Here is a 20439-nt window from a genome sequence, read left to right on the forward strand (position 1 = left end):
CTCCAGGCTTCAGGGATAGCCGCCTGAAGCCTTCAGAGCGCAGCGCGAGTTCCTGCTGCGCTCCGCAGGCTTCAGGTTCCTTTTGCTGAAGCCAGGAGAGTCTTGCTCTTCCGGCTTCAGCAAAAGGAACCCAAAGCCTCCAGAGTGCAGCGGGAACTTGCGCTGCGCTCCGAAGGCTTCAGGTTCCTTTTGCTGAAGCCGGGAGAGCAAGACTCTCCTGGCTTCAGCAGAGAGGGAGAGCTGCGCAGCGCCCCTTCAGCTAAGTGGGAGGAGAAATGGAAGGGGCTCCGTTTCTCCTGCCGCTTTGCTGAAGGGGCGCTGAGCAGAGAGGGGGAGATTTTTTTTTTTTCTTGTTCTCCCCCTCTAAAACAAGGTGCGTCCTATGGTCGGGTGCATCCTATAGGGCGAAAAATACGGTGAGCATAATATAAGGCAGGTCTGGAACAAGAGGCTGCTTTACGGATGAGCAGGCCAATACACAACCACGCAGGAGAATGAAAGCAACCAGCAAGACAGGCTGAATGTGGAGCCTTTGCCCCAACCCAGAACAACCGGAAACTATATTTAACTCTATAGTCCCCAATTACGATGGGTGTTGTTTATATTCTTTGACCAAAAAGTGAAGGAGGTGTATACAATGTGCTGTCCAACCATCTTAGGCCGGGACCCTGCTGTGTAGGGTTTGCTCCTCTCTTATTGGTTGCCTTTTCCTAATATTTCATTTTTCCCGTAATTTTTTGCACCCATGATATTGTACTTGCATTGTATTGTTTTATTGATTTAATATGCTGTAAAATGCTTTGGGATTTTTCTTTAAAATATAAAGCGGTATAGAAATTTTTAAAAATAAAACAATAATAAATAAATTGTATTTCTGTGTTCCGTGGCAAGCTGCCGTTCCTCTCAAAGGCGGCATAGGGATGTTTCAAATAATATGAAATAGAACCAGCTTCCCACTCCAGCAATCGTTGTTCCTTTCCCTCTTTCCTTGGGTAGAATTGATCCTGAACAAGCCGATTCAATTCTGATCTGAAGCAAAAGCCAGGAGTCCAGAAACATCTGGAGGGCCAAAGATTCTGCACCCCTGCCTTAAATCACAGAGGTTGGTAGTCACGGTTTCCTTCTGAGGGTCCACTTCCACCTCCAGATGTCAACGAGAGCATGGCGACTTCAGTTAGGGGAGCTGTGTGTACAGCAGGAGGAGGTTGGGGCTAGACTTGGCCTTGTGGCACCTAGTGGGTTGGAGATTACCCTTCTAGTCCCAAAGGGAGTAGGATACGGATGCTTCTAATTTCCCTTCTCTGATTCTAGACAAGCTCTCTTTTAGAGAGGGAGGAAGCAGAAGAGATCATCATTCTCCAGTACAGCGGTGGCGTTTGGAGCAGCAACAGACAACCCCACAGACTGTATGAGTCACTGCCCTTCCCACCGCAAGAGGAGGAGCTCCATCTATCTGGAAACCGTGAATGAAATAATCGAGGACAGTCGTCTGGCAGCGTCTTGAGCACCAACCCTTACAGCCAACCGGAACCCCAGAGGCAGAAAATAACATCATATATACACCTGTGAAATAAAAGCCTCCAGTGCCTGTTTAGTGGCACCCATTCTCCCTTGTTCCATTAAGTGTTGCAATGGGCAGTGTTGGCTCCAGGGATTTTGGGGGAGGGGGATCCTTGGGCAAGATGCCTTCAGCTGGCTCCTTGGATGGCTATGATAATATTTATACCCCGCCCATCTGGCTGGGTTTCCCCAGCCACTCTGGGCGGCTCCCAACAAAATATAAAAAATACAATAAAAGATCAGACATTAAAAACTTACCTAAACAGGCCCGCCTTCAGATGTCTCCTAAAAGTCAGATAGTTATTTATTTCCTAAGCAAGTACAGGCTTGGTGCTCTTTTGCCAACCTCCTGGCAATGTGGTGCAGTGGTTAGAACATTGGACTAGGAGCTTGGGAGGCCAGGGTTCAAATTCCCACTCAGTCATGAAGCTCATTGGGTGACCTCGGACCAGTTAATGTCTCTAATCATCCTTGCCGCGGGATCACATTCATCCAGTGCTTTACCAACTACACTGGCTCCTAGTGGAGTGCAGGGTCAGGTTTAAGGTGCTGGTTTGACCTTTAAAGCCCTATGCGGCCTAGGACCCACGTACCTATGGGACCGCCTCTCCCGGTATGCCCTGTGGAGGACCTTAAGGTCCACAAATGACAACATTTTGGAGGCCCCAAGTCGCAAGGTGGTTAGATTGGTCTCAACTAGGGCCAGGGCCTTTTCAGTACTGGCCCCGAATTGGTGGAACGCTCTGTCACAAGAGACCAGGGCCCTGCAGGATTTGACATCTTTCTACAGGGCCTGCAAGACAGAACTATTTCACCTGGCCTTTCGTTTGAACTCAGTCTGACCCTTATGTTCCTCCCTCCCCCCCTTATGGTTTTGATCTATGGGCTACTTTTAAAATGAGGCTGCCTTTAATTTGCATTTTAACTTGTATTTTAAATTGGTCCCCCCGCCCCATTATATTTTTACTGTAATTTTATTGGTGTTGGCCGCCCTGAGCCTGGCTCTGGCTGGGGCAGGTGGGGTATAAATAAATATTTATTTATTTTTGTCATCATCGTCGTCATCATAATTTATTATTTCTACCCCGCCCATCTGGCTGGGTTTCCCCAGCCACTCTGGGCGGCTTCCAACCAAAAATTAAAAATACATTAAAACATCAGTCATTAAAAACTTCCCTAAACAGGGCTGCCTTCAGGTGTCTTCTAAATGTCATATAGTTGTTTATTTCTTTGACATCTGATGGGAGGGCGTTCCACAGGGCGGGCACCACCACTGAGAAGGCCCTCTGCCTGGTTCTTGGGGCTCATCCATGCTTCTGCTTGTCATGTGCCTAGGAAGCATGGGTCCAAGTGGTCCTCTGGTGTAGTGGTTAAGAGTGGTGGACTCGTAATCTGGTGAACTGGGTTCGATTCCCTGCTCCTCCACATGCAGCTGCTGGGTGACCTTGGGCTAGTCACACTTCTCTCTCAGCCTCACTCACCTAGCAGAATGTTTGTTGTGGGGAAGGAAGGGAAAGGGATATGGTTAGCCGCTTTGAGACTCCTTAGGGTAGTGATAAAGTGGGATATCGAATCCAAACTACTACTACTACTACTACTACTACTACTACTACTATTATTCTTCTTCTTCTTCTTCTTCTTCTTCTTCTTCTTCTTCTTCTTCTTCTTCTTCTTCTTCTTCTCCTGTTTGCCCCACAACTTGCCCCAGGAAAACCCACTCTTTAGCTCTGAATCGGAACAAATGTCAGTCCCTGGGAAAGCTGATTGACATTTGCTCGGATTCAGCACAAAAGAGGGGGAAGCGGTGGGAAGCCTAGATGAGACCTCTGCCTAACCTACCTCACAGGGATGTTGTGAGGATAAAATGGGGGGAGGGACCATGTATGCTGCCATCTTGAGCTCCTTGGAGGGGCGGCGGGATACAAATCCAATACATTCTTTACTTGCTTAGACAGGAAGTGTGAACAGCAGTGGCCGAGCCAGGGGGCTCCAGGGGTCCTAGGTGGGGCCCAGATCTCGAAAAGATCGTTTTAAAAGGGAATTAGCTCCAGTTTGACACGTTCAGAAAGGAACTAACTTCAGTTCATGCTCGATCCTGTATAAAACTGCCTAGTTCGGTTCACGCTCAGTTCACAGATCAATTCAAGTTTATGGCAAATGATCCTCAGTAATTTAACCCAACTACCCAACGTTCGGATCATTTCAGGTTGCCGTCAAAAAGAGACGTAAGACAGTAAGAAAACAGTGAAATTATTTAATGCATTTTCTCCAACCGTTTTGATATTTAAGCAAACAAGCACAAAGAGTCTAATGCGTTTTTCTTTTAAAGTAAAAACAGCAACACATTGAAGATGAAACCATTCAGAGTTCTACCTCAGAATGATCTGCAGGGATGCACATTAAGGCCACATTCATGCCATGTATTTAAAGCACTATATTTAGAGAAGAGTCTGGGTTTTTAAGGCAGGTATATCAAGGAGGGTCTGGCTGGGAGTTTGCAGCTGACAGGCACCTAGGCAGAAACGTTCAGCTGGGAGAAGCTATCGTAAGTCCTTATTGCTACACAGGAGATGCTGCACTCAGAAATCACCTGGATAAAGAGAGAGAGAGAGAGAGAGAGAGAGAGAGAATGAACATGTGTGAAGGGCGCAGGATCTGGCCCAGAATTTATTTCCAATGCCAAAAACTCAGCGATGGAATTTGAGGAAATGCACGTGCAGGAAATGTGGGGCGGGGCAGGCAATAAGCTGCAGTGAGCTGCTGTGGGGCAGGGCAGAACTGTGTGTGCCCGGTGCCCCCTAAGTTAGCCTGCTGCCCCCAAGGGGCAGGGGAAGGCATTGCACCTTCACTAAAGTTCACTAGAAGTTAAATTTTCAACTGTTGGTCCAGTCACCCTCTGTATATGGAAAGGTGGCAGGGGCAGGTTTAGGGCTGGACACTGGGCACTGAGCCATGGGGGTGCCTTCTCAGAACTGGGTAAGTGAGGCCCTGGGCTTTGGGGAGCAGATGTGAGAGCTCTGGCAGGGTCCTAGAGTCCTCCCTCCTCCTTCCCAAAGCCAGGAGAAGTCACAGAAACGGAGAGAAGACTTACCCTTCCAGTTCTTGATACACAGCCCCATCATCACACAGCACCTCCTGAAGACAAAACGTTGAAAGAGTTCAGCTGTGGGTCTGATCTGCCTGCCTTGCACTCTTAACCAATTTTTTTTGGGGGGGAGGGGTGTCCATAGACCACCGTTGCAATTCACACCTGACGCCTAGGTTCATCCCTCTCCTGTTAAAGGGATCTTAAGACAGTAGGCCTAGCCGACCATTCTGCCATAGAATTGGGGCCTGAGCGAGCTGCTGTGTGTCAGAGTACAATCATGAAATCATAGAATTGTACAGTTGGAAGGGAGCCCGAGGTTCATCTCAGCTGGAGCATCCCTGACAATTGACCATCCAACCTCAGCTTAAAAAATTCCAGTGAAGGAGAGTGTTAAGTTGTGGGTGAGCATATCAGACGGCACGGCGATTCTTCAACAGCTCTTGTTTATTCACAGGCCAGAACAGAACTGAACTGAAGGGTTCAGCCAGCCTGCTTATATAGAGCTCCAGAACAACGTAATTGTAATAACTTTCTTTAACTATCCAATCACTGAACGTCACTTTCGATCCCTTATTTGCATATGTGGACCTGAATTTTCTACAGTATCCCCCTGCTGGCCCAGGGTGAGAAGTTCAGTACATAACAGAGAGTTCACAAGCTCCTGAGGGAGACCATTCCCCTGTCGAACAGCTCTTACTGTCAGAGAGGTTTTTTTTCACTCAGAATCCCCTTCCTTGTAAATTGAATGAATGAATTTTATTATTACGGTCACAGACCAGTTCCGGCTCACTTACAATATCAGGAAAATCATAAAACACAACAGGAATACACTGAATTGCAATTAGGTATAACAGAGACAATTCAGATATAGGTAAAGGTAAAGGGACCCCTGACCATTAGGTCCAGTCGTGGCCGACTCTGGTGTTGCGGCACTCATCTCGCTTTACTGGCCGAGGGAGCCAGCGTACAGCTTCCAGGTCATGTGGCCAGCATGACTAAGCCACTTCTGGCGAACCAGAGCAGCGCACGGAAATGCTGTTTACCTTCCCCCCAGAGCAGTACCTATTTATCTACTTGCACTTTGACGTGCTTTTGAACTGCTAGGTTGGCAGGAGCAGGGACCGAGCAACAGGAGCCCACCCCGTCACAGGGAATTCGAATCGCTGACCTTCTGATCAGCAAGTCCTGGGCTCTGTGGTTTAACCCACAGTGCCACTCACATAATTCAGATATAGTGGCAGTTAAATATATATATTAAATCTTGATCAATAAAATATAACCTAAAATGTCATTTAAAACCTTAATCATTTTGGTAGTTCCTTGTAAATTGAAGCTATTGGGCCCTACCCTTCAGAGCATGAGAAAACAGCAGCAAGCCAGCCTTTCCCCAGCCTTCTGCTGACCTCTGCAAGGCCGACATCAATCTGTCCACCAAATTCTGCACCATCTGCAGTTTCCAAACTGTCTTCAAAGGCAGCCCGAAATCATATTGCGCCGGAGCTGTCCAGTTTAGGACTGTGGTCCAAGGACATTCGCAGGGCACCAGGTGTTTGGGTGGGTGGCGGCGGCGAGACTTGAGTGGGCAATGCTGACTCAAAACGAGGCAGGACCCTGCAAGGGGCAGTCGGCGTGGGCAGGATCCGTCCCCCACCCACAGAACAATGGCCAGTTAGGGTCTGAGCCATCCGCTGAGTCATGCAATGAGCAAACCCTGCGTCACAGTGTGGCATGAGTCAGCCTTGCCAAAGGAACATAAAAACAACAACACAACCACCGCTATCGTAATTCTTTGCCTACGCAGTAGACCGGCTGCGCAACCTTTGTGCCCCCAAAAGCCACAGAGAGCAGTGGGTGGCGGTGGGTTTTGTCTCCTGTCACGTCTAGCAGACTAGACAGTCCAGAACGGACTCGCGGCTGGCTTGCCAAAAAGAGCAGAAGGCTCATTCTCTTTCCCTTGGTCTCTTCCTTCCTAAGTCTAATCTTCACTCTGGAGGTATCATGGAATCATAAATTGTCAGAAGGGACCCCTGAAGGTCATTCAGTCCAACCCCCTGCAATGACGGAAGCTGTACACTTACCTGGTAGATGGTGCTGGGCTCAGCAGGGTTCTCAGGCTTGGTCTGGAACAAAGACAAACAGGAAAGCTTTCTAGGTTGCTGAAGCAATTCTGTGGAGGGCTGGACATGTCCCTGCTCTTTTCTCTTTTTTTTAAGTCTGATTTTTGTATGAAGAAACAAAAAACTTCACTTCGGGTTTGTGGATGGTTTGCTTTAACACATAAATGCATTCCCCTCCCCCCCCAAAAAAACCACAGAATTAAGTCTTCATACACATAGCGTGTGTGGGACGCAGGTGGCGCTGTGGGTTAAACCACAAAGCCTAGGACTTGTCAATCAGAAAGTCGGTGGTTCGAATCCCCGCGACGGAGTGAGCTCCCGTTGCTTGGTCCCTGCTCCTGCCAACCTAGCAGTTCAAAAGCACGCCAAAGTGCAAGTAGATAAATAGGTACCGCTCTGGCGGGAAGGTAAACGGTGTTTCCGTGCACTGCTCTGGTTCGCCAGAAGCGGCGTGGTCATGTGGCCACATGACCTGGAAGCTGTACGCCGGCTCCCTCGGCCAATAAAGCGAAATGAGCGCCGCAACCCCAGAGTCGGCCACGACTGGACCTAATGGTCAGGGGTCCCTTTACCTTTACACATAGCGTGTATGTTTTATCTAATAGATGCCCTTTGGCGCACAGGGTTTTTGCTTGAAGAACTGCACAGAATAATTCAGGGTGCAGATATTAGTTCAGGGAGTGCAAACGAGTCTGGTTTATGCTACAATCAAATGAAACAAAAACCTCTCTCGTCTCTCAGTGCCACCTCTGCCACTGCCCCTAACAGCTGCCATTCCCTGGGTAGTCATGGGGCAGGAGTGGGTGGCTGAGCTCTGTGTCTGAGCAGTGACAGAGTTACGTATAAGGTAAACAAGCTATAGCTTAGGGCCCCAGTCTCTTGGGCCCCCCCCCCCGAAAAAAATTAAAGTAAAAAAGAACTGGATGTCCATTTCCAAAATATGAGATAAAAAACAAATAAAATAAAACCTACATACAGCAACAGTGTTTTGTGTTGTGTAGGCTCCTATGATGTAATTCATGGGCCCCGCCTGCTATATAAAGGGCCCTATAACCTTCAGTAGCTTAAAGGTAAAGGGACCCCTGACCATTAGGTCCAGTCGTGACCGACTCTGGGGTTGTGGCACTCATCTCGCTTTATTGGCCAAGGGAGCCGGCATACAGCTTCCGGGTCATGTGGCCAGCATGACTAAGCCGCTTCTGGTGAACCAGAGCAGTGCACGGAAACACCGTTTACCTTCCCGCCAGAGTGGTACCTATTTATCTACTTGCACTTTGACATGCTTTCGAACCGCTAGGTTGGCAGGAGCAGGGACCGAGCAATGGGAGCTCACCCCGCCACAGGATTCGAACCGCCGACCTTCTGATTGGCAAGTCCTAGGCTCTGTGGCTTAATCCACAGCCCAGGGTTTGAGCCCCAAAGTTCAGGACCAGCTGAACCTCTGCTGTGCCAGGGTGAAAATGGTCGTTCTAGCTGCAAGGTGTCTCAATCATCACTCACTTCTCTGGCTCTGCTACCAAGCATTATGGATCGAGAGAAGTCCTTAGGTAAGGATGGGATTGTGGAAATCGGTGGTGGTGGTGGTGGCGGCGGGTTCTTCCTCCGAATGCAGACACCTGGAGACAAGGTAAGAATGGAGAAAAGCACTTCTTCTGTCTAGTGGGCCAGATTCAAGGTCCTTTTATAATTATAGCCTAGCTTGATTACTGAGACAATGTACAGGAGTGTCACTGATCTCTCCCCAAATTGGCAAAGGTCTGATTGACAACAACAAGAAACCATCTTTGTGCCATTGGCTCAGTACTCTGGGTTACCCTGTTTATAGAGATTTTAAAACTTATTAATATGGTTTTTATTGTACGGTTTAATGTTCAATTGCTGTAAACCACTCTGGTTTTTAAATGAATATTTTTTATTCTTCTTATTTAAATTTGTATACCACCTTTCATAGTTTACAACATAAAATAGGAATATAAAAACACCAAATACATGATAAAGTTAAGAACAGGGCAAAACCAACCCCTCCTCCCACAATAGATTTAAAAGGGCATCGGATGTCAATCAGTCAAAGGAACATTGAAGAGGAACGTTTTCCCTTGGTGTCTAAAGGAATGCAATTATGGGGACAGGCGAGCCTCCCTGGGGAGAGCACTCCACGAGCGGGAAGCCACAGCAGAAAAGGCCCGTTCTTGTGTTGCCACCCTCCAGACATCTCGTGGAGGAGGGACACAAAGAAGAATAGTGACGTGTAACTATTTTTTATAAACAAATAAATAATATTTCACAAAGACCAGGGCTTGAAGATTTTTCTTTGATTCACCAATCTATGCTTCCAGGTGCCATAAGAAAGCTGCAGAGATAGCGCAGGATAGTGCGCACCCTGGAAATGATCTCTTTCAGCTTCTGCCTTCTGGAAGAAGGTACAGGGTTATAAAGACTAGGACTAGCCACCCGAGAAACAGTTTCTATCCAAATGTGATTTTGGTTTTAAATGCAGTGTAAGGTAGTCTCTATGGGAGTATATTGTATTTAATTATTGGGTATCAGAGTTTTTAGGGGGCTAACCAGACTGGGATAGCAGGCTTGTTGGTATGGAATGTCTGATGTAGACTTTTTCAATTTCGTTGTTCTGTATGGGACAATGACAATAAAGATTATCGTATCGTATTGTATCAAGGATGATAAGCTAACTTTGAAGGATAGTTTCACGGACTGCAGATTAGGTAGGTTTGTGTTAAAATACAGAGCAAGCCGAGAGCCCCTTTGACATTCCTAACACTCATCCCTTGGGAACAGAACCCAGGAGTCCGAGTCTTCCCAGTTCAAGGGCCTTACTCACAGAAACAGCATAGCAAGGCGCCAACCAAAGTCACCCCAGCCGCCAACCCAAACACGATACCGACAAACACCGTTGAAGGCAGCTGCGTTTGAGCTGAAGAAGTTTCTGGAACAGAAAAGCAAGAGTGGTGTGAACATTCCTCCCCTTTTTTTACCCCCAGGATTTTACTTCTTGTTCTCTCGTGCATTATTATTATTATTATTATTATTATTATTATTATTATTATTTTCTGTGTGGCTGTTGTGAAAACAGGACACTGGACTAGATAGGTCTTTGGCCAGACTTTTCTCATGTTCTAGCTTTGAGAGGCTAAGCAAGATGTCTCATTGTGCATTCTTTGCCCAATCCCGGCGCATGTGTCAGAAATGGATATCGCAACCCAGCACAGGACGCACTGTTTGTCGTCACAAAGGGGAAGCTGTTTTCATATCCTGTGGGCTGCATATTCACCCTTTTTTGCTGCTGCAGCAGTACCACCCTGCCAATCTGGCGTGAGGAAACCCTCAAGAGGTTGCTGGACCCAACAAGCAGGGTCAGCGATGGAGGGAGTTGCAGTTTCTTCTCTTTTCTAAAAAGTTATTTTTTAATGCAGAAGAAAACCAAAATAAATCGCAGAATCGTAGAGCTGGAAGGGTTATCTAGGCCAACCACCTGCCAATGTCCGAATCTCAGCTAAGGCATCCATGACAGATGGCCACCCAACCTCTGCTTGAAGACCCCAAGGAAGGAGGGTCCACCACCTCCTGAGGGAGACTGTTCCACTGTCAAACAGCTCAGAACCCCCTTCTCTTTCCTCCTCACACCCCGTCCCACAAAAAATTATTTTAAACCTTGTGTAAGAGACAGTATGAAATTCCTAATGAAAAGATGTATAATTTTAAAATATCAAAATTACACCTTTCATTGCTTTGAGGGGTGACTTGTTTACCATCGAATAAATTAAAATGTACATTAAATTTCCTTTTCTTAAAATTACAATGACAAAAGTACACTAACAGCCAAACTGCCTAGCTTAATATCACAATCATGCAATTGATTTAATACTGAAAGTTGCTCCAAGAATCCAGATAAATTTAAAACAGCAGCTTTTACATTCTTGTACAATCAGCTCTGTAAAGGCTATATAACACCTGAAACCCTAAAATTTGTAAAAATAAATCTTTAGCTTCATAGTGCACTATCAAAATCATATTGGCCTACAGGCAATTATTTACATGCTTTTAGAATAGTTCATTTCTTGAGAATGAAAGCCCAAATATTAACAATATATATTAATACTATATTTGCTCTACCTTAAAACTGTTGGATTTAAGAAGGATTGGTTGTTAAACCACTCTGGGAATTGTAGATCTGGGAGGGGAAAAAATTTGGGGCGGGTGTCTCCTAACAACTCTCAGCACCCTTAAAAATCTACAACTCCCAGAATTCTTTTGACTTTCTCTGGGGAAACCCACAGCTAATTCAGAACGAATGACAATATGTGCCCCCAAACCCCAGTTTCTGTTTGTTCCAATTCAGCCATAAACTGTGGGTTTTCCTTGTGGGGGAATGGCAAAGATGAACCCTAAACTGGGAGCAGTCACTTCAGTGTAGGGCTGCCGTACATCTGGACTTATCCAGGATTCATCCGTCGGAAATTGCTGAATTTTCGAAAGTCTGTAAAAAAATGTCTGGGAACACCCAGGTGTATGGCAACCCCCCATGCCAGAAGTGTTGACTTTGGGGCAAATTTCCTTAGAAATAGCTCAAAAACCTCAAATTTGGAGATTTAAAAAGCTCAACAACTTTTGTGCCCTACTTCAGTGGGATTACTCTGAGGGAAACCTAATTGGACACAATCTAGTGGGATTTACTTCTGAGAAAACATGTTTAGGCTGAACTCGGAATGAACTCCCCACAACTCTCCGGCAGACAGAACAGCCAAGAAAATCACCATTGTCTGTTTTTATCCTCAGAGATACAGTCGCATAGGCTGTGACATTTGTTTGAGGGTAGGATATGCAGCAGACATAGGTCCCCTCGTTTTTCCAGGAGATTGATTCAATGGTCAGATTGCTGCTTGTCACGTTTACATCGGTGTTGTTGAAATACCATCTATACTGTATAGCAGGATCCGAATCCTCAGCACGACAGATGAGAGTCAGACTGGAACCCAACAGCTGGCTGATGTTTCCAGAGGGGCTTATTGTGGCAGATTTTGGCCGGTCTACATTAAAAGAAAAAGGAACAGAAGTCAACAGTGAGGTCAGAATGAAAGGTGCAATCCCTAAAATAAGGTCTGCTTCAGCGCTTGGGGGTGTGTGTCTTTATTTATAATCCACTTTTCTCCCTCCACAGAACATTTATGTCCTTTTCCCCACCACAGAACTCAAAACCTCGTTCCCAACATCATGTTCTCTCAACGTTCTAGAACATTCTATTCACATTCCAGAACATTCCAGAAACAGGCTTGAGGCCTAGTTATGGGGGACCAAACTCCATGCGATGTGAAGGATTCACAATGGGATCCCCTGTTTTTGTTTTTTTCACACTTCAAAGAAGCTGTGTGGGACTCAAACTTTGGCTGAAGCAATGGCACTGGGGAAAGAAAGTCTGTTCCCAACCCTTTTTCCTGAGGATCTAACCCCCCCCCCCCCAATAATTAAGTGATAAGGAAACAAGGGTGGAGGTTGTGGTCTCCGTGATCACTGACAAAACTGGGAGATTTGTGATGTTTTCTCTGTGGTGAAGATCCCACTCTGGTCCGTGGCAGAAATCGCCCTCTCTGTTTCTCCCAGGGCCATCGGGACGAAGGAACTCAGGATGATTGATTCTGCAAGAATAAAATCAAAGTAAATGCAAAATTTTATACTGATGGATCTTTCCCTTTTTGAACCAGCAGTTTTTCCAGTTCTTTCCTCAGATAGCTCATCTTTCCACTCCAAATCATGCACGACATATCCCTAATAAAGTTGCCCTTTTTTCTTTCTTGCAAAGCTCCTGTGTTCTTAACAGCAGCATAACAAACAGAAATTTAAACTGACGAGTCCCAAGAAGGTGATGCACTAATGGGAAATGCCCCTACCTGTTGAATTTCTACCTGCCCCATAGCTGTTGAAGGGTTAGGCAGATGGCAAGTGCTTTGTCCAGCAACTTATTTCATGAGCACCCCAGATCTCAAATTTTGCACTAAGACATTTCTCCTGTAGACACAGGAAATAGCCAGGCAACTATGCACCCGTAAGGTGTAACTCTGTTCTTCATCAGCTGTTGAAGGCTTTCCGGGTGCAATCTGCTAAAACTGGAACTAAACATTTCCCAACATTTGAAACATGCCAAAATGTCGTATTCCATTCCCCTGCTAAAAATTCTATATGTGAAACTTCACCCACAACTTGTTGTCGTCTCTCAATTAGATTTTGTCAGGTGTCAAATATAAACTTCCAGAACACCTGGTATTTTTACCGTTTCACTTCATTTATGATATACTGTTGGTATTAGAGACACCGCTGCATGTCAACCACCATATTCTGGCAAAGACCGAAAGCCTACATACCATTACAGGTCAACCACAAAAACAACAAATACTTGACGAATCTCGGGAACATTGCAAAAATCCACAACATCAAGTGGAAATTCAGCATCAACATTTGCATAAAGGCAGGGAAAGTCATTCATTTCATCTTTGCAAGCTCCTCTGACCACTTTTCTATGGTTCTGACCCGAATTACTGTGGCCAATTCCTTTGCCTGTTTGGATCTTCCTTACCTGCAAGAAGAAATATTAACCAAAGCTTTGACCTTGGGCTGGCAAATAGATGTTCCATTGGCTTTCCTCACACGCCCAAAGCTGGAGCAAATGCACCGTTTGTGCAATGTCAAGAGGACTTTCAGGCTGATTTGCAAACCTTGCCCTATTTTTTGACCCCTTGCAAAAAACCTCTCTCCCTAAATCCTCCTCTTCCCCTGCTTCTTCTCCCAAGCAAGAGAAGACTCCAGTGTGTGGCTGGCTTCTGTTGCATCAGATCCCTGTCTGGGACATTAGCACGCAATGGGGTTTCAATTGCCTATTTTGCCAAATCCCACCTATGCTTTGCCTATTTTGCTGAGAGATGTGTCCACGGGGGAGGGGGTGACAGCCGGGGTCTGGGAGGACAGAGGTGCCAGAATAAGATGTTCCTCCCTTTCAACCCATTCAGAGTCACAAACAAGTTAATCCCAGCCGATACCTGTTATGCAAAGAGAGGGAACAATGAAGACTTCTGTCCAACGAAGGCTTGCGTGGCGCAAGGTTGAAGACACACCCCATCGGACACTGTTTCAAGGGATGCGGGCAGCAGAGAAAAGTCAGAGGGGTCTCGTTCATCTCTCAACAAAACTGAGCTCCCATGAAGCATTTGTTTACCATGCCTTATTTGCATACTGGAGGCATCAAGTATCTCGGGTGACAAAGTTTCCGTTCGAGAGCAGGCTTGGCAGCCACTAGCCCTCAAGGCCCATTTTGAACATGCAAGGGAACGTCACAAAGGCTTTGTTGTAATTTAGGGCTGCTATAAGTCCAGAATTTCCTAGACATATCCGGGATTTGTCTGACAGAAACAGCATCCGGGCGGAATCGTTAAAAATGTCCGGAAAGACCCAGGCCTATGGCAACCTATGTCTCTTTTGCAAAAAGAGCACAACAACTACTTTGGCAAATGAGAAAAAAAGAAGCAGCTCAACAACTTTGCTGCAAAATATATTTTGAAATATGGCAGCCCTACTAACTGCAAAGCAGCCAGAATTTCTGAACAGGTGCGGTGTGTGTGTTACCATCACTGCGGAAGAAAAATAGGCACCGCTCCACACTTCTGTAAATAAGGAGCGAAACGTCAAGATGAAGTTTGTTCTCAAGAAATTAAGCACAGAGAAAGTGTACGCTGATATTTGTGTGTGTGTGTGTGTGTGTTTTCTACGAAAACATGTGTCTGCATAGCAACTGCAGCAGTGAGGCCTCTGGTGCTGATTGGGTGAGGCGAGGTGATGTCACGGAATGTTCAAAGTTTCTTCACCTGGGCTCTGCCTGTGTTCCTGACTCCAGCAAAATCAGGCAGAACATATGTGTAGCTGTTTTTTGGTCAGACCATTTGGTCCATTTAGTGTAGTGGTGTCTGCTTGGGCTGTCCTGATGGTGCTGTCCAGGGTCCAACAAAGGGTCTTTTCACAGCCCTGCTTCTTGGGATGGTGTAAGGTTTGCAAATCAACCTGAAAGTTCCCTTTCCAAACGATGACATAATATAGGAACAGAAATCCACTGAGCTGGTGGATTTGCTTACAGAATTGAGGAACAGAAAGCAAGTCCCATCAAACCGGCCCTTTTTAGATTGCCCACAAACCACACTCTTATGGTGAGTGAGATGCTCTGAGAGAACTATTTCTCATATTCTGTTTATCCCACACTGAAGAAGAAGAAGAAGAGTTTGGATTTGATATCCCGCTTTATCACTACCCAAAGGAGTCTCAAAGCGGCTAACAACCTCCTTTCCCCTCCTCCCCTACAACAAACACTCTGTGAGGTGAGTGAGGCTAAGAGACTTCAGAGAAGTGTGACTAGCCCAAGGTCACCCAGCAGCTGCATGTGGAGGAGCGGGGATGCGAACCCGGTTCACCAGATTACGAGTCCACCACTCTTAACCACTACACCACATCAGCTCCTCTTTGCCACTTAGCTGAACTGTCCATTCAAGCAGCTGATAATCAGAATGCCCCTAATTCTTCATGCATTATTATCAGATTGCTATCCCTCTCTAAGGGCAGGAGAGGCAGCAGATCTCCACATTTCCTCATTCGTTTATTAACTTTGGGGTTGGGGGGAGTCATGAAAATCATCAGCATTTGTGTGCAAAGTTCTCCCAATATGCAGGTGCTCGTGTGCCGTTTCCCCTAACAGAAACACTTTTGCAAAACAGTGTTCCCTTATATAATGTGTTCTCATTTGCTGTTTTTGCTGATATATAAATACATGTTTGTGCAGGTGTTATCCTAGCAAATGCACTTTTGTACACATTATAAGGTTGAAGAAATGCGTTGCAAAATTCAGGGAACTGCAAATTTCATAGGATGGCTGAGTCTGGGCTCTTGTATTGTTTCAGAATGTGCAAATGAAGAAGGCCCAGATTTCTCCCCGAATCCCTACAGGTAACTGACACCTGGCGCTTTCAGATAGGTGATCTGCCCCTGCAATGAGCCCTGCAGAATACAATGGGATTTACTTCTGAGTAAAAAGCGCTGAGAATTGTGCTGTTTCCTTGCTGCATTTGGACCAGGGAACCCATAAAAGTCCAAGTGAAATATTGACAGGTGTAGCTCTGGCTGAGGAGGACAGGAAAACAAAACTAAGGAAGTTATGGGACAAGGAGCTTAGAGACCAGGAGTGCCAACTTTGTGACTTTAAGCTTCTCCTACCTAGGCAGTTATCTTTCCACAAGGGCCGACACTGATGCCAAAATCCAGCATCGCCTGAGCTCTGTGAGTGCAGCTTTCTTCCGATTGAAGTGCAGTGTGTTTGAGGACCAGGACATTCGCAGGAAAACCAAAATGCTTGTTTACAAAGCTATTGTGCTACCAACCTTACTGTATGCTTGTGAAACATGGGCCGCTTATAAAGGCCATCTCCAACTCCTCAAAAGATTCCATCAACACATCACTTGGGAAGACAGGCGAACTTATGCTAGTGTCCTGGAAGAAGCAAAGATCACCAGCGTTGAAGCAATGATTCTTCAACATCAACTGGGAAACACTGGTCTGTGAGCACTCCAATTGGAGAACAGCCTTTCCCAAAGGTGTCATGGGCTTTGAAGACACTCGAACTCAGGACGCAAGGGAGAAACGTGCTAAGAGGACGGCACGCTTGGCAAATCCACACCATGATCAACTCCCGCCCGGAAACCAATGTCCCCACTGTGGAAGGAAGTGTGGATCCAGAATTGGCCTCCACAGTCACTCACGGACTCATTGTTAAAAACCATGTTTATGGAAGACAATCTTACTTGGCTACGAGGGATCGCCAAAGACAACTTTGGGGCGAGCCCATACTCCTGTGCCCGCAACTGCACCTTCCTTTGCAAATGGAGGTGGTACCTGCTTCCTTTGCTAGCAGGTGGTAATGTTTACATGCACAAGATAAGAAGCATCACAACCTACCTTTTTTGCTGCTCAAGCTGAGGTTAACAAACTTGACCTTCCTCCCTGCATTTTTCTTCTGGCCAGCTGGCACCACAACTGAGGACTAAAGCAGGACAACAGAGCAGATGGTGCACTGAAACGGGAACATAAGAAAAGATGTGGAAGAGGAGGCTGAACGAAGAGGCCACAGAGACCAAGAACTGAGACTGTCTTGAAGCAGCTGGCCAAGTGTTTGGCAGCTGTCTTCTTCTCATTGTATTGTGTTTGCAATGTAATAAACTTAGTCATTCTGGATTATACAACTTGTTTGTTTGCATTGGATTAGATACATCCTCCTCTCAATGAGATTTCTTCTCCTTCTTTGGCTAGTAAGATTGTCTTCCATAAACACAGTTTTAACAATGAGTCCGTAAGTGACTGTGGAGGCCAGTTCTGGATCCACACATCCTTCCACAGTGGGGACATTGGTTTCCGGGCAGGAGTTGATCACGGTGTGGATTTGCCAAGTGTGCCTTCCTCTTAGCATGTTTCTCCCTTGCATCCTGAGCTTGAGTGTCTTCAAAGCCCACGACACCTTTGGGAAAGGCTGTTCTCCAACTGGAGCGCTCGCAGGCCAGTGTTTCCCAGTTGTCAGTGTTTATACTACATTTTTAAAGATTTGCCTTGAGACAGCCTTTAAAACTCTGTTGTTGACCACCAGCATTACGCTTCCCATTTTTAAGTTTGGAATAGAGTAGTTGCTTTGGAAGACGATCATCAGGCATCCACACAACATGACCAGTCCAACGAAGCTGGTGTTGAAGAGGGGTATGGAATGCATGCTGAACACTTAAGGTTGCAGAAAGGCAATAGATATCCCCACCCCCACCCTGGCCAAGAACATGCCTGAAAATTCTTTAAAAGTCAGGTGGCTGTTGGGTCTCAAACACATATCCCACTACTGCCTCCAGTAAACAGGTTAGATAGGATTTTGAGCTACATGCAGGTCCTGCTGCCTGAACACAACGCATTGTCAGGGAATCGTTTTTTTAGGTCAGTGTTTGGATAACAAGTCAGTGATTTCCATTGATTCCTATGGGGAAACTTCTAATGTGTTCCCAACCACAGAATTTTGAACCAAAAATGATGGCGGGGTGGTGGGGACAGGAAAACCCTCTGAAACCTTGCAAAATCCAAACAGGGAAGGGAAAATATACTCTGTTCTTTGTCTGATCACTCCCCCTCCCTCCCAGCAGCAGTGCTTGGGCAACTGGATAGCTCAGTTTGTTACAACATGGTGCTGATAACACCAAGGTTGCAGGTTCGATCACCGGGTGAGACAGCTGCATATTCCTGCATTGCGGGGGGTTTGACTAGATGATCCCCAGGGTCCCTTGCAGTTCTACAATTCTATGCTTCTATATTTCCAGATTAAGGCTGCTTATTTGTTTACAGTAATACATGCAGGTCTGGCTGTTTGGATATCTGAATTTGCACTGTGCATAGCAAAGTTAAGGTACGAATGCCTAATATTTCAACGAGCGAATTTTCGTTTAACGAGCAGTTGGACAGCAGGACCTACATGAACTACAAAACCTGGCAGCACTTGTTTTTCTGGAGGCAATGGAGAGAGAAATAAAATATGTCTGTACACCATAGGAAGTGCTGCCTCTCCCAAATCATTTCCTGCTCTGTTAAAAACCATTAGCAGGGCCATTGTGAAGGTGAGCACCTAACAATGATATAAACTATGCAATTGTTTAAAGCAGAGATGGGGAGCCTGTGGCCCTCTGGATATTGCTGGACTACAACTCCCATCATGCTGGCTGCGGCTGGTGGGAACTGGAGTCCACACAGAAGACCAGTGGCCACAGGTTTCAACCACCTGCTTTAAGAACTGCAAGGATACCACAACAAGCTGCACACCCCAGCATGGCCACTAGTTGGCAGCGTTCACTTCTCCCATCTCTCCATCGGAGTTTGCCTGTTTTTGTGACTTTCGTCAGTTCGGTTGCTGCATTGCTCCACTCTGAACGGCTGCTGTCAGGCGGTGGTGAGAGCAGGGAAACGGACTTCGTAACCTTCTTTCCTAATTCTTGCCAGGAAGCTAGCAAGAGCCACGCGTTGCATCATGGAACCGATGCTGCTGTTTTGCAACGGGCAGGCAAGCGACAGGAAACATAGATTGCACTTCTTAGTGGCATAGGGTGGTGGGAGACAGGTAAAGTGGGGGTGGACAGAGACAGGTAAAGTGGGGCTTTGCATGCAGAAGGTCCCAATTTCAATACCTGGCCTCTCCAGGTAAGGCTTTCCCAGCCTGAAAAACCACTCCCAAGCAGACGCTAAGACAGATGTTCAGCCTCACATGCACCCTTTCGGCCAATTCAATCTGCAGAACCAGCAGAATGATGAAAAACAAAAATGAACAACCAAAGATGAAGACGATAGCAGAGTTTGGTTTCAGAGTTGTGAGGGCAGGTTCTTCATTTGTCTGTCTGTTTGTTTGTTTGTTTGTTTGTTTGTTTGTTTGTTTGTTTGTTTCCGTTGGCGGTGCGAGAGGTTGGAGAGCCCAGAGCTTGGCTGGTTGTATTTAGTTGACTGCATTGGGTTTTGCTTAAGAGTGTCAAAACTGGTGTTATGTACTGAGTTGAATAGGATCCAAAATGCAGCAGTCTGATTGGTCCTAGAACATTAGGATTCAGAATGCAGCAGTCTGATTGGTCCTAGAACAATAGGATTCAGAATGCAGCAATCTGATTGGTCCTAGAACAATGCGGCAGTATGATTGGTCCGCAGGAGCTCCAGATGGAAGTGAATCCACAACCTGATTGGCCTACAGGAGAATCCCGGAATTAGCCAATCACATGCAGCCCATTGTGTAAATAATGTACATAAAACAGATACTTTGGGGGAACTAGCATTCCTCCTCACCACTATGAGCTGAATAAAAAGCATGAAATCCACTCTCAACTCCGAGTATTTTTCAGCTGGACTCTGGAGGGACCTGTCAGAAGTGAACATGGACTGCTGGTACCAAATTATATGGGAAACAGCCCTACAAGAAAAGCTAACCAAAAAATAAAATAAAAATTGAAATGAACACAGGAACAAAGAAAAGAGGACACCTTCACCCCAGTGTGGCTCCCCTTTGTTTCATATACAGCCCAACAAGACAACAACAACCTCCCAACAGCATACAAATTGAACTGGCCAATCTGGTATCCCTTTTGAGGATGCTTGGCTGCTGAAGGAGGAGGCCTCCATCTGTTTACCTTCCCTTTACCCCTTTTGCCAAAGCCCTGGATGATTTTGCATCGTGTTGAACTTGTTGCTTTTATACTCACTTTCCTACCACCACCACAGAGCCCAAGGTGGTGCACGTGGTTCTCCTGCTCCTCAATGAATTCCCCCCAAACAACCCCCTGAGGTAGGTTAGGCTGAGAGGGAAAGAAGAAGAAGAGTTTGGATTTGATATCCCGCCTTTCACTCCCTTTAAGGAGTCTCAAAGCGGCTAACATTCTCCTTTCCCTTCCTCCCCCACAACAAACACTCTGTGAGGTGAGTGGGGCTGAGAGACTTCAGAGAAGTGTGACTGGCCCAAGGTCACCCAGCGGCTGCATGTGGAGGAGCGGAGACGCGAACCCAGTTCACCAGATTACGAGACTACCGCTCTTAACCACTACACCACACTGGCTCAAGTGACTGGCCCGAGGT

The 20439-nt window shown here is 46.2% G+C and overlaps 1 protein-coding gene across 1 annotated transcript; it reads right to left on the reverse strand.

The window, feature by feature from the left end:
• Positions 1 to 4068: 4068 nt before the first annotated feature.
• Positions 4069 to 14173, reverse strand: LOC114603343 (CEA cell adhesion molecule 20). Its single transcript, XM_028742247.2, has 8 exons — positions 13352 to 14173; positions 12297 to 12416; positions 11538 to 11810; positions 9605 to 9709; positions 8266 to 8381; positions 6727 to 6768; positions 4652 to 4695; positions 4069 to 4150 (listed from the first exon to the last, which is right to left on the reverse strand). Exons 1-8 carry the CDS (start codon positions 13407 to 13409, stop codon positions 4147 to 4149), a joined length of 762 nt encoding a protein of 253 aa, XP_028598080.2. The 5' UTR covers positions 13410 to 14173; the 3' UTR covers positions 4069 to 4146.
• Positions 14174 to 20439: the final 6266 nt, after the last annotated feature.

The sequence above is a fragment of the Podarcis muralis genome, chromosome 7 (assembly GCF_964188315.1).
Source record: "Podarcis muralis chromosome 7, rPodMur119.hap1.1, whole genome shotgun sequence".
NCBI classification, from domain to species: Eukaryota; Metazoa; Chordata; class Lepidosauria; order Squamata; family Lacertidae; genus Podarcis; species Podarcis muralis.